We start from the raw sequence: 14,558 nt of genomic DNA, 5'->3' as shown, positions 1-14,558 counted from the left end.
AAACCTTTTTTGTAGAGTGTTCCCACTGTGGCTCAGTGGAAACAAATCCAACTAGTATCCATGAGGATGCAGATTTGATCCCTGACCTTGCTCAGTGGGTTAAGGATCCGGCATTGCCGTGAGCTGTGGTGTAGGTCACAGACACAGCGTGGATCCCGCATTGCTGTGGCTGTGGTGTAGGCCAGCAGCTACAGCTATGAGCACAGCTCTGAGCTACAGCTCCCATTTGACCCCTAGCCTAGGAACTTCCACATGCTGCAAAAAAAAAAAAAAAAAAAAGCCTTTTTCAAAAAGTTCAACTCTTGTCCAGCCTTTTACTAAGTTACCTATATTTACATTGTAGGTGCTCTTCATATATTTTATATACAAGCTCTTTGTCAGTTTTACAAGTTGCAAATACCTTCTCCCACCCTGTGACCTTCGCTTTCACTCAATGGTTATCTTTTGACCAAGCAAAAACATAAATGCAAAATAATGAATGTAGTAGTAAGAAACAAGATTTGTAATTTTTCCTAAGTATCATTCAATGAAAAAAAGGTGGGTTCCTGTTGTGGCACAAAAGGAAAGTGGCGCCTTCGCAGCACCAGGACACAGGCTCAATCCCTGGCCTGGCACAGGGGTTAAGGGAGCCAGCACTGCAAGAGCTGTGGTTCAGATCATGGGCACTCCATAGGCTGCAGGGCGGCCAAAAAAGAAAAACGCGCATCTTTCCCATTCTATTTAATGTGACAGTCACAAAAATTTTTTTTTAGTTACTCAATATGCTTGACATGGAAAAATGGCTCCCGTGTGCAATCATTAAATCATTACATGATCCAAACTAAGAATGCAATTCAGCAAAGTGAAATTATTTGGAACATTTCATTTCCAAATGAAAAAGATAAGGAATAAGCATACAAACAGGACAAAATTCTTTTTTTTTTTTTTTGCCTTTTTGAGGGTTGCTCCTGTGGCACAAGGAGGTTCCCAGGCTAGGGGTCGAATCGGAGCTGTAGCCACTGGCCTACGCCACAGCCATGCAGGATCGGAGCTGCGTCTGGGACCTACACCACAGCTCTTGGCAACGCTGGATCCTTAACCCACTGAGCGAGGCCAGGGATCAAACCTGCAACCTCATGATTCCTAGTCGGATTCGTTAACCACTGAGCCATGATGGGAACTCCCAAAATTCTTAAAATTCTGTTCTACTGAAAACCTATTTGGAAGAGCACAGTAAGCACTACTGCAAAATAATCCTTTTGCAGCTAAATTTCAATGAAGACACCCGTCTTCTTAAACTGTGTTTTCCCTAAGTTTCAAAATGCAGCATCCAAGAATGTGTTTAGGATGACATCCAAACACAGTCCTAACAGTCTAATGTTATGTTAACACTTTGGGAGGTGACAGTCCTACCAAGTTATGTGTTAAGTTAAATCTAATCCTAAGGAAAGATCAAACTCAAATTGAGGGAAATTCTACAAAATAACTGTCACAGAATACTGAAAATTGCCAAGATCATGAAAATCAGTGAAAGACTGAAGAACTATTTCAGAACGGAGGAAATTAAGAGACATGACAATATAATTTTGAAGATTAGATAATGCTAATGCCTCAGTGTCATGTTCCTGAGGAGATGGTTATATTGCAAAGGACTGTCCGTCCTTGTTTGTAGAAAACACACGCTAAATGGTGTTAGAGACACAGTATTGGAAATAGTTCAGGAAAAAAGGTCTTTGTACTGTATTTGCATTTTATCTGCAGGCTAGAAACTGTTTCCAAGAAGTTAAAAAATTTAAAGCTTGGGAAAACACAAGACAGTTATCATAAACTAAATCTAGAGTTTCTCACATTCCAAGTTGTTTAACTATTGGAAGGTAACACCTATTTATAGGTACAGAAGTTGCATTTTGTGCTTCCAAGATTTAAAACAAGCTAGTTCCCTGCCAAAAACTGCAAACTGGATTTTGCCAGTATAAGCATTTATGTTTCTAAGTAGGACTAGTGCAGAGACCTTCCTTACGTTGGCCACGGAAGATTTCAGTCATAATTCTCTTGATCTGGTAACATTCAATCTACTCTGTTCTATAGTTAATTATATAAAACAAGAGGTGCTATATTCCAAATTCATTGAAAGTACAAATGCATTCTGTTCATTTAAAATATTTGCTGAGGATTTCCCCGGTGGCCCACCCTTAATGATCCTGTTAAGGATCCAGCGTTGTCACTGCTGTGGCAGGGGTTCGATCCCTGGCCAGGGAACTTCCATATACCACGGGCGAGGCAAAAAAAAAAAAAAAAAAAACCAAGAATGTGAAATACTGGCTGAAAATCCAGGTGCCACACACTGTGCTAGAGACTAGAATACAAAGATATGCTCTTTGTTCTTAAATTACCATTAAATGAAATGATGAAAGCACTTACAAGATGCAAAGTAGGTAAGATTGTCAAACAGGAGAAAAGAGCTCAGAAAATGCTTCTACCTCTAAACAAAAATATTTCAAAACAAATTTCTTGAAAAATGTAGCCTCCCTGATCCCCACTGCCTATTGGGCCAAATTTTTTTTCTTCTTATCTCTCTGTTCAATTTGTTAAACTAACAAATTCTTAACAGCAAATAAAATTTAGGCTCCAAACAATAGTAGAAGTTATGGCAAATAAGCAAAAGGACTGTTCTTCCATGTCTAAGCATGGGTATTCATGACTAATTCAGTAAGGAGCAGAGAAAAACCAGAGACGGTTTCTACTTGAAGAGCCCTAAAAGTAGCACTAGGCTTACAGAATATTCCTGGACCTAGAGTCTCCACATTCAGTCCAATATCCTATAACCTTGGACTACTTTAAGAAAACCGGTAAGAAAGCAGAAAAGAGAGGAACTGATACATCTCAGAGACTATAAAAATTTAAGTTTAGATTAAAACAGAAAAATAACAACTTGTATGTAATATCTCAACTTGTAACATCTCAATTTCAAGCTGAGGGTAAGGTGCATACACATGCCAAGATCCTTCATCCCATACTCTAACAATTTAGGATACCAAAAGAAAAAAAATGAGTGGAACCAAAAAGAAGAACCAGAATCACCTATGGGAAACGTTAAAGTAAGAAATACGGCAATTGTTTTGAAGCAAGGCTTGACAATATTTTCCAGACTTTACATTGGAATTCTCTACACAGCCACTCCAGCACAAATTACAACACTATTCTTAGCTGTGTTTTAACATTTTTGTCAGTACCCTCTCTACTTCTATGTTAAGTGGAACAAGACATTGTACCCACTTCAGTACAACGTTCAGCCCTGGTGCCAGCTATTTCTTCCTGTAGTATAAGTTGTTTTACCTGGAATTTTAGAAACAATTTATTAACTGTAAGCTACTTCCTCTAATGAGTAAATAATAAAAGAACAAAAGCATACAAATGTCTTAAGCGAAGCTCCTGGATCATCAAGTTTTACAAAAGAGAGAACAACTAAAAATCTAAACCTCAATTCCTAGTCCTGAAAATCTAACAGCACCTTACAGGTTTTTTTTCTGTTAAAAAGCAGAAATTGGCAAAAAGGTATTCTAACTGTTAGCAATTAAATCACTACAGTAACTAATCCTTAAGTAGTCTCAGAATTTTACATAAATAACATGAGCAAATATCTTATTTAGAGTAGCTAGAAAACCAGTAGGGAAGGGAGAAGGACTGAGAAACTTCTTATAGAAAAAACATTATTATCCCACCAAACGCTGATTGATCTGAACTTAAGTTTCTTCCTTAGAACAAGCTTACTGGAAGACCCATTCTTTCAAATATTTGCTAAACATGGGTTCAATGTCCCGCGCAAAAAATTAGTAAAATAAACAGATGGTTTAGGGTAGTACCTTTTAGGGCTCACACTGTTTTGCAATGTCGCTATTTATCACTGCGCGGTGCAACTAGTATGTCACCTCTTTTAAAATCCCTCACGTAGTAGTGAATTTTAAAAATCACTTCGGGAAAGATTTCCCTTTCTCCCTTAAATTCCTCCACAAAACGCAGAATACTCATCTCTATTACACGCTACATATCAAAACGAATTTTTGTATTTATTCATCTGTATCCCTAAATAGATTGTACTTATACTGTTTCCTCGCTAGCATTTGGCACAACGCCTGTTCAGTTAATTCCATGCACGTAGCGACGTACTCTGGAGTTAAAGATAACAAGAACAGATCGTGTTAACACGCGGGTCCTCGAAAAATCATTTTTCTTAAAGTGCCTGAAGTGATGGTACTGCCACTAATAAGATATAAAAAGCGATTCCCAAAATGATTCTACGCCCTTACAGACGTTGTAAATGTAATCAAACCTAGGTATCATTTTTATTGTAACTTAATAACTTGTCGTTATTACAACACTTTTAAAGACACAGTGCGTAAGGGAGTTGTTTTGTGTCACTGCGACCTAAGCAGGACACCAAAGATTTCAAGAAAAACAACTCCACGCGAAAGCCGAGTCTCGCAGCTCTCGCCCCTCCCCCTCCCGTCTTCAGTGTCCCAGTCCCCGCAATCGCCTGCATCTCGCCCAAGACACACCCCCGGCGGCCTCAGGGGGCAAGGAACCCAGCTGGGCCTCTTCCTTCCCTGCCTCTCAACTACCTAAGCTCCCCGATCCTCCACTGGACCCTCGAGGTCGCCGAGCTTTCCTGGCCACGGAGCGAGCCACAAAGCGAAGGCGACGCCACTGGCCTCGCCACCGAGCTCCGCCGCCCCGCGCCAGCTCCCGCCTAGCTCCCCCTCCGGCCGTCCCTCTTCCCACCCCCAACGGTCCTCAGGCCCGGGTCTCACCTCTCCACCCACTCCCTCAGGAAGCGCATTTCCTCGGTGTGCAGAACGCTCGGGTCCTGCTTACACATTTTCACGAAGGCTCGAAGTTCGCTCACTTTGCGGGGGTCCATGGTCCGGGCGCGGCGGGAGGCGGCGGGCTCGGCGGTGGCTGTGGCCCGATTCCAGGCCCGGGCGCTGGCTCAGCGTGGCGTAAAGGGGGCGGCTGCCGCGAGGCAGAACAGACTAGAACCTCCCCGGCCGCTGGCTCCGCCCACCCAACGGTCTCGTGACCCCGGGTCCTTCGCCCGTTCATTCCTGCTCCCTTTACCTCTGCCCTGCGCACTAGCTAGAACATTCTAGAAGTGTGGCTGTTCGTGCGGTGCCTGCCTTTGCACGCATGCATTCTTACAGCCTTAACTCAGAACCAGAGCTCTGCATGGTTAAGCCCCCAGCCGTGCTTTCAAGGAGGGCAGGAGCTCTCGGCCCCTGCAGGGAGCCATTTAGAACAGGACATTCTGTGAGTGTGGCCACTAAATGTAACACGACGTCATGACGCCCAAAGGGCTCTCCGGCCGGAGCAGTGGTCACAGCTCCGCACGTGACGTCAACATTGGGCGCCGCCGCGGGAGGAAAGCCCGGAGAGCGGCGCCGGCCGGAAGGGGAGGGGCGCTTGGCCGAGGTTTCCTGGCGACGCAGCCCTGCGGGGCGCAGCTTCAACGGCTGTTTTTTTTTTCCTTTTCTCCCAGGTCCGTGTGCGTGGCAGTCATGCCTTGGTTGCTCTCAGCAACTAAGCTTGTTCCCGCCGTAGCAAGCGCCCGCAGCCTCTCAGGTTAGACTCACCTCCCACAGTGTCCCCTCCAAGGCTTGCTCGCTGAGAAGCCTGAGGCGCACCAGAGGGAACCACGTCGATCTCGGGAGATTCCTGGTTCGGCGGACCCTTCTCCTGCTGGGGCCTCCACTCCCAGACCCTCTGTGCGCTCCTGGGATTTCTTCTCTACCTGCTGCTTCTGGAAAAGGGTGGGCCTTGTGTTCGCTCTACCGTTGAGGTATTCGGGGAGGTTGAAATGATTGCAGAGAGAAAAGCGTGCCCTGTCTTCCCGCAGGGGCTGTCTTCACAGTAACTCGGACTCTTGGAAGTTGTAGCAGGTATCACACTTGCTCAGGTGACAAAGTGTCTCACATCGAGTGACTCTCGTTTCTATTAAGTGAACGTAAGATTGTATTTTCGTGTTTTCAAAGATTTAACAGCTCCAGAATGGACAAGAAACGAATGTTTGCTAATACAAATTCTTTTGAGTAGTTCCCTCTCAGAGATACTCGTGAGGCTTTTTATGTCTGGAAGCCTTGCTTGTTAAGGCCAGATGGAGTAGTCCGGGAATATGGGGGCCATTTTTTTAGGGTGTACTCTGTCACGAACAATTGAAGTTCTTTGCCTTTACTTGTGACTTTTGCATTTGTTGAGGCTTTGTGTAAAACGTGATTAATCAAGGTTTAGGACAAGGTACTGTATTATACACACCAAAGTATTCATAATGCTTCGTTTTGCTTCAGCAGTATAAATAACTTTAACCACCTCTTAATGTTAATATACATAGATAGGCTTTTTGAATGAATGAATGATGAATGATCCTCTTGGATCGTCGCAATTCCAATAAGTTAGAGCAAATACCATTTTACCGATGGGGAACTGAAACTAACACAGTAACAAGTAAGAAGTCAGGAATGTTAGTTGTATGATTGCCATCTAGACCTTTTGCTGTTATACCTCTACTTGGTCTTACTCTGGCTTAGTAGAGCCCTTTTGGAACTTTTTTTTGGGGGGGAGGGTCTTTTTGGAGCCACACCCATGGCATATGGAGGTTCCTAAGCTAGGGGTCTAATCGGAGCTGCAGCTGCCGGCCTATGCCACAGCCACGGCAACTCGGGATCTGATCTGCGTCTGCGACCTACACCACAGCTCACAGCAATGCTGGGTCCCTAATCCACTGAGCAAGGCCAGGGATTGAACCTTCATCCCCATGAATGCTAGTCAGATTCGTTTCTGCTGAGCTACTCCATCTTTTGGAACTTTTTATTAAGCCAGAAAGAATGTATCTTCAGTTAACAACTTTTTAGTCGTCATTGTGGATGAATCTCCACTTCACTAGAGTTGCTCTCAGTCCAGGTAGATGTTAGAAAAGCAACGGATAAATAAGAATATAGCAAAGGATGATAATAGTGTCTTGACTCAAGTGACATGGGGGCTCAAGCAAGGCAGTAATGGGTTGTAAATATGCTATTCTGGGATTTTATTAAGTTTTAGAAAATTCCGCTGGCTTTTGGTGGTCATAAATAGAACTTTGAATGTCTGTGGTGCTCTTGCTTGTTCTTGTTAGAAAGGCCCTTCCGCATATTGAGCACCATAGGGAACTTTCTCTTCTGGGAAATTCAGTGCATTCTCAAAGTGAAAATGTTTTGACTAGCTAATTTGAGTGTGATTTCATTTGTTGTAATCTATAGATATTAATACCATCTAGTCATCTGAGAAAGGGCAGAATGCGGAATGATGCATCAGTAATTTATAAATATATATATATATATATATTTTTTTGTCTTTTTGCTATTTTTTTGGGCCGCTCCCTCGGCATATGGAGGTTCCCAGGCTAGGGGTCTAATCGGAGCTGTAGCTGCTGACCTACACCAGAGCCACAGCAATGTGGGATCTGAGCCGCGTCTGCAACCTACACCACAGCTCACGGCAACGCCGGATCCTTCACCCACTGAGCAAGGGCAGGGACCGAACCCGCAACCTCATGGTTCCTAGTCGGATTCGTTAACCACTGCGCCACGACGGGAACTCCAGTAATTTATATTTTAAAAGACTAGGTCATTTAAGATAAATGTAAGTGTGAGTAAGGAAGGGGAATATTGAAAATATTAAAGAGTAAGTAGAAAATGAGTTTAAAAGCCTGTTTGCAGTTTGTTCATGTAACAAACATTAATTGAGAGAGTTCGTGGTGGTGCAGCAGTAGCAACCGGACTCGTGTTTAATCCCTGGCCTTGCTCAGTGGGTTAAGGATTCTGCATTGCTGTGAACTGTTGGTGTAGGTCGCAGACACGGCTCAGATCTGGTGTGGCTGCAGTTGTGGTGTAGGCCAGCAGCTACAGCTCCAGTTCGACCCCTGGACTGGAAACTTCCATGTGCCACAGGTGCAGCCCTAAAGAGCCAAAAAAAAACAAAAACAAAAAAACCCAGCCTTTAATTGAGCATCACACACGAGCACTGAGCACATAAAGTTTCTATCATCATGGGAGATAGACGAAAAAGCAAGTAATTATAATATTCTTATGGGGAGAAGGAAAAGGTGTTATTTTCTGGAGGCAGAGAAATATGGGCATGACTTTAAAAGATTAGGAGATATTTGATGTGAGACTTGAAAGAAAGCTTTCACCAAGCCAACTGGAGTAATGGAGCCATCCTGGCGGAGATAACATTTAAAGTCACAGAAGTCTGTAATAGAAAGACTGGTACAAAGCTTTTACATCATTAACAAGCACGAAGAAGCTTTTTTGAAGTATGTCTTTTTTTTTTTAATTTTTTTGGGTTTTTTTGGTCTAAAAAGGGCTGCACCCCTGGCATATGGAGGTTTCTAGGCTTAGGGGTCGAATCAGAGCTGTAGCTGCCAGCCTACACCACAGCCACAGCAATGCCAGATCCAAGCCACGTCTGCGACCTACATCACAGCTCACAGCAACGTCAAATCCATAACCCACTGAGCAAGGCCAGGGATTGAACCTCTATATGCCGCAGGTGCGGCCCTAAAAAGACAAAAAAATAAAAATAAAAGTGGATCGGAGGGCATGTCATTGTGTTCTCAAATTTTCAGACACTGATTTTTGCTTTTGTTGTTGAAAAATTGCATTTTTTCTTAGTCTTATTAGTCCCACGTCTGTGAGAACCAATAAAGCCTGCTAAATAGCACATTTTATATAAGTAGCATCTAAAATACTCTAAGCTTTCATGATTTTATTTTCTGCAAATAAGCACTAAGTGCTAATTGTCCCCAGTTTCTCCTATAGAATAAACGACCTTTTCTTCCCACCCACCCACCAACTAAAAATCAGACAAAACAATAAAGCTCACACTTTACTATAGCAGTCATTTAAAAATAGTAGCTCTTAGAATTTTTTCTGGTTTCCAAATTTGTTGCATTGCTGTATACCACTGACCTGTGATTGGGTTTTCATGCTGCTAGTTATTCGCTCCCACATTAAAATTTACAGTAATTACACTTCTAAGATAGAAATATTATCAAAAGATCTTTTGCTAAAAAGGGGAAGAATTCAGAGATAGAAGTATGCAGGATGCAGGAAATTCTTTTTTGTTGCTTAATAAATTCACTTGTCTCAAATGTAATACATCCAAAATTTAACACCCGTGGTCCTATCTCAGATTAATGGCACTTCCATTCTTTCAGCTGCTAAGGCCCAATAACCCTGACTCCTGTCATACCCAGCATCCAGTCTGTCAGCAAATTCTGTCCGGCCCTGCCTTTGGACGATATCCAGGATTTGATCCCTCTACCACCACCCTGGCCAAGCTACTGCAGTCTCTTGCCTGGATTATGGCAGTAGCCTGATTCCCCTGCATCTCCCTCTGCTTACTTAGAGTCTGTTTTTAATGACTGCAGCCAGAGTAGACCTGTTTTAAATATGTTGCATTATGCCACTCTTCTGTTCAAAGCCTCCATGGCTTCCTCTCCCACGTATTATAACATCGTCCCTACTGTGATCTAGCAGACCCTGCATGATCTGATCGTCTGTTACCTTTCTTCATCTGCCTGCTCTCATCATCGGCCACGCTGATCTCTGTGTTCCTCAAACACACCTCACACAGCCTGACTTGAAGGACATTTCGCTTGCTAGTCCTGCTGCTTGAAATTCGATTTGACCAGATAGCCACATGGCTGATTCCTCCATTTCCTTTAGATCCTTACTCACATATAACCACCACTCTTCACTGTCTACCTTAGCTAAAATTTCAGCTCTCACACTCCAAAACTTTATCCCCATCCCCTACTTACTTTTTTTCCTCAGCACCTATGACTAACGTCATTTTGCATAGTATCTGTTTGTTGTCTCTCCAGTTTAAGCTTTGATGGCTAAGGTTTTTGCTGTTTGTTCATTATGATATCCCAGGTACCTAAGACACTACCTCCCAAACAGTAGTTACTCAGAAAATGCTGTTGAATGAATGGAAGAAAAAAAAAAAAAGACTGAAAAGCAATATATTTTGAAAATGAAATAATTATAGGAAGCTAAGAAGTAATTGTGTTGAAATTAAACTAAGTTCATTTAAAAGAAACCAGTGTATACAAACATTGAATCATACTACTTGATCAACATCTGATGAATTTGTAACTTACCTGTTTTTTTCCATCATAACCCTAAATTATGATGGCCGAAGATGGTATGCGGATGTGTTTGTATATTCTGTGTACAAACTCGAAAAGAAAACAAAGTTTCCTATCTGGTGTAATTCACTGATGACCCACCATACATGATACTCTGAGAAATCCAGAGTAATTCTGTCTTAAAAAAAAAAAAATTGTAAAATATATGTAACATCAAATTTATCACATTAATTTTTTTTTTTCTTTTTTGGCCTCTCCTGCAGCATGCAGAAGTTCCCATGCCAGGGATCAAATCCATGCCACAGCAGTGACGATGTGGAGTCCTTAACCGCTAGGCCACCAGGAAAGTCCTCGGGTTAATCATTTTCAAATAGTTGTGGAAAAGATCTCCAGAAATTTTTCATCTTGCAAATTGAAAACTGTAGCCATTAACAAGTCTTTCTCCCCCTTGCCCCAGCCTCTAGTAACCACAGCTCCACTTTCTGTTTCTATTAATCTGACTTTAGATATCTTATGTAAGTAGAATCATAAATTATTTGTCTTTCTATGACTGGCTTATTTCACTTTGCATAATGTTGTAATGTGCTACAGATTCCCCCCCTTTTTTTTTGGTCCTTTTAAAAGGGCCACACCCACAGCATATGGAAGTTACCAGACGAGGAGTCGAATTGGAGCTGTAGCTGCCAGCCTGCACCACAGCCACAGCAATGCAGGATCCAAGTCACATCCTCTACCTATGCCACAGCTCACGGCAGTGCCGGATCCTTAACCCACTGAGCAAGGCTAGGGATCAAACCTGCATCCCCATGGATACCTGTCGAGTTCATTATCACTGAGCCACAATGGGAAGCCCTGATTTCTTTCCTTTTTAAGGCTGAATGATATTCCACTATATGCATATGCCTATATTTATAAATGTTTTATTTATCCATTCATCTGTCAGTTGACATTTGCATTGGCTCCACCTCTTGGCAAATATCCTAAGTGCTGCCATGAATGTGCGTGTGCAAATATAAGTCTAGGTATAATTTTTAACTTAGAGTGTCTTTAAGTTATGTGCGAAGTGCTCTGCTATCTTGGGAAAAGAGTTATTTCATGAATAATTATGTAGCCTGAACCTGTGTATCTTAATACCTTTTTAGCTGCTAATGCTGTATTTCAGATGTTTGTACTGTAGTTTTAGTTAGATCAAGGGAATGAAATAGATCATAAATTGTACTAAGGAAAAACTTTATGACGTATAAACGTTTATCTTAAAAAGTATGGAGTTCCCGTCGTGGCGCAGTGGTTAACGAATCCGACTAGGAACCATGAGGTTGCGGGTTCGGTCCCTGCCCTTGCTCAGTGGGTTAACGATCCGGCGTTGCCGTGAGCTGTGGTGTAGGTTGCAGATGCGGCTCGGATCCCGCGTTGCTGTGGCTCTGGTGTAGGCCGGTGGCTACAGCTCTGATTCGACCCCTAGCCTGGGAACCTCCATATGCCGTGGGAGTGGCCCAAGAAATAGCAAAAAGCAAAAAAACAAAAAACAAAACAAACAAACAAACAAAAAAAAAGTAGGAGTTTCCATCCTGCAGCAGAAACAAATCCAACTAGGAACGATGAGGTTGTGGGTTTGATCCCTGACCTCGCTCAGTGGGTCAGAGATCTGGTGTTGCTGTGAGCTGTGGTGTAGGTCAAAGACACACTCAGATCCTGCGTTGCTGTGGCTGTGGTGTAGACCAGCAGCTGTAGCTCCCATTAGGCCCCTAGCCTAGCAACCTCCATATGCTGTGAGTGTGGCCCTAAAAAGCAAAAAAAAAAAAAAAAAAGGTAAAGTAAGCTTTGTTTTCTAAATTCATAACACCACTGTTATGACAGCCTCATCTTTTCCTATCATACCTAATCCAAACAGCCACTCGTCGGATGTGTACGATCCTACTAAACATGTTAAAAACAGTGTTCGTGTAGTGTTAACTATTACCTGCAGAACGTTAACCAAACACAAAGAGTTGTTCAAATGTTACATGACCGTAATATGTCTGAAGAGTCAATTTAACGATTCCTTTGGTTGACTTCTTCTGTGCTTCTTTATGCTTCTTTTTTTTTCCTTTTGCCACCTTCTTTGAGTCCTGCTGAGAAAATAGAAGGATTCCAGTTGCTGGTGACCCAAGGTATACCTTGCTCATCGTTGTCCATAAAAGTGTATTGAGAGATACATGTTTGGGGCTGTAGGGCTTTGGTGAGTAACTGTTGAACGACTGTCTTCTCCAGCTGCCTTCTTCTGCAAAGCCCTCTTCATCTGCCACACCGTTTAAAAGAAAGGACTTTAATTCACCCTCTTCCCTTTCTTGATCATTCTCAGTATTTCTCTTTGTGTTGGTCTTTCTGCCATTAACAGTTTTACCTGCAGTTGTAACAGATACGTACTTGCTCATCCCACTGTTAGCAAATGCCAGGGATGAGAAGGAGCTAAAGCCCTCACGGCCCAGTGAACCATGTGGTGTATATCCTGTATCATATGAAGAAAATCTCTCAAAAACTGGACACTCCCTGGGTGTAGAGGAAAAGGATCTTGCACCTCTGTTTCTGCTTCCATAGGAGCTTCTTGGATGGTTTAAAAGGTCTTCAAGTGAGTCTTCAAAGAAATGAAATGAAAATGGATCCCTTTCACCAAAAATTTCTTTAAAAACATCTGGCTTATGGAATATGAAGCCATACTCAGAGGACTCATCAAAATGTCTTTCGCCTCCAGCCTTTAATCCTTCCTTGCCATGTTTTTTCCATAAATGTCCCGTTTTTCATCATTTGATAATACCTCATATGTCTCTGCTACTTCTTTGAATTTTCTCTCGGCTTCTTTATTTTCTGGATTTTTATTAGGGTGCCGTTTTAGTGCCACTTTTCGATAAGCCTTTTTAATGTCCTCAGGTGAAGCATGTCTCTGCACTCCTAGAACTTCATAGTAATCCACTCTGTTGTAACAAGTGGTTGGAAAGGGTGCCCTGGTATTGAGAACTGTGGTTTCCTCTCAGCTCACACTCTGCTGGTAGTGGTGGTAGAGGCAGTGACTGCAAATAGGCACATTTTGACATTGAAGACAGTGTGTTACCCTGGGCCACTGCTGGGAGACATTAGGATACTGATTATGTGGCAAGCTGAGCTGTAGGCTTTTGTCAGGGCTGCATTATGGTGTCACTCTGGGGTTGGGGTGTGGACCTGACCTTCCAAATGGAGCTAGTCCAGAGTCATGCTGGACCGTCTTGAGTCCTCAGGACTGTTTCCCCTATATTTTCCTGGACGTCTCAGACAAAGCCTCATAAGCCATTGGGACCTGTTGACGGCCACAGCATACCCCTTGCATAATATGACCTCAAGGTTATTGAGGCTTAATAATTTCTCAGTTCTTCCATGTTTTGTTTTAGAAGAGTGAAGAATTTGTGGACTATGAGAGAAAATATTCAAGCAGTTGACATTTTTATTTCAGCCTTGGTAGGTCATTGTTTTAGTTTCCTGAGACGACCGAAGCAAATTACCATGAACACGGTGGCCTAAAACAACAGAAGTGTGGAGTTCACATCATGGCTAAGCAATAACAAACCTGACTAGTATCCATGACAAAGGTTTGATCCCTGGCCTCACTCAGTGGGTTAAAGATCCAGCATTGCTGTGAGCTGTGGTATAGGTCACAGATGCAGCTTGGATCCCACCTGGCCATGGTTGTGGTGTAGGCCAGAGCAGCTACAGCTCCAGTTCAACCCCTAGCCTGGGAACTTCATGTGCCACGGGTGTGGCCCTAAAAAGACCAAAACCAAACCAAAATAAAACCCCCCAAAACAGAAGTGTATTGACTCACAATTCTGGAGGCCAGAAGTCCAAATTCATGTGTCAGCAGAACTACACTCCTTCCAAAGTCTCTAGGAGAGAATCTGTTGTTTACGCCTCCCTGCTCCTGGTGGCTATAGGTTTTCTGTGGCTCATGGCCACACCACTCCTAATTCTGCCCCCGTGGTGACATTGCTGCCACCTCTCCTGCCTCAGACGTCCCTCTACGTTTCTCTTATAAGGACCCATCATTGGGTTTAGGACTGAGCCAGGCAGTGCAGGATGATCTCTTCATCTCAAGTAACTTAATTACCTGCAAAACCCCCTTTTCCAAAGAAATGTCATAGGTTTCGGAGATTAGGATGTGGACGTATCTTTTGGGGCCACCATTCAAGACATTGCAGTAATAAACTCTTTAGTGCACTGGGACAAACTTTTTTTAAATAGACTAGGGCAGCAAAAATAATAGTCATAGAAAGAATTTAGTGAATTTTAGTGAAATTTGTGTATATGTTATATATACATGTATGTGTATATGCTAGGTTTCTGTGTAAAATATATTTCTTACCATGGGTCTTATTTTTTAAATTTTGAAAGC

The 14,558-nt window shown here is 42.7% G+C and overlaps 3 protein-coding genes across 7 annotated transcripts in view; 1 reads left to right on the top strand and 2 right to left on the bottom strand.

Annotated features, from left to right (window-relative positions):
• ST13 (ST13 Hsp70 interacting protein) overlaps window positions 1-5,318 on the bottom strand; it is a 34,673-nt gene extending 29,355 nt beyond the window's left edge. The window contains exon 1 of the mRNA XM_047786176.1: window positions 4,788-5,318. Within this exon, the coding sequence (XP_047642132.1) occupies window positions 4,788-4,897 (110 nt within the window). The 5' untranslated portion in view covers window positions 4,898-5,318. The remainder of the gene's footprint in view (window positions 1-4,787) is intronic.
• Window positions 5,319-5,445: 127 nt separating this feature from the next.
• The window catches only part of XPNPEP3 (X-prolyl aminopeptidase 3), a 48,370-nt gene continuing 39,257 nt past the window's right edge, over window positions 5,446-14,558 (top strand). For 2 of the 5 annotated variants that reach the window (XM_047786167.1, XM_047786175.1), the window contains exon 1: window positions 5,446-5,595. In XM_047786167.1, the coding sequence (XP_047642123.1) occupies window positions 5,532-5,595 (64 nt within the window). In that variant the 5' untranslated portion in view covers window positions 5,446-5,531. The other 3 variants (XM_047786170.1, XM_047786168.1, XM_047786169.1) reach the window with 3 other exon arrangements.
• On the bottom strand, window positions 12,130-13,222 carry DNAJB7 (DnaJ heat shock protein family (Hsp40) member B7). The gene is given in 5 exon segments (XM_047788391.1): window positions 12,130-12,243; window positions 12,245-12,349; window positions 12,352-12,918; window positions 12,921-13,110; window positions 13,176-13,222. Coding segments are annotated over 5 exon segments (1,023 nt in total).

Source organism: Phacochoerus africanus, chromosome 7 (assembly GCF_016906955.1).
Source record: "Phacochoerus africanus isolate WHEZ1 chromosome 7, ROS_Pafr_v1, whole genome shotgun sequence".
Lineage (NCBI taxonomy): Eukaryota > Metazoa > Chordata > Mammalia > Artiodactyla > Suidae > Phacochoerus > Phacochoerus africanus.
The sequence above is the reverse complement of the archived record's forward strand: the minus strand, read 5'-3'. Positions and strand labels throughout refer to the sequence as shown.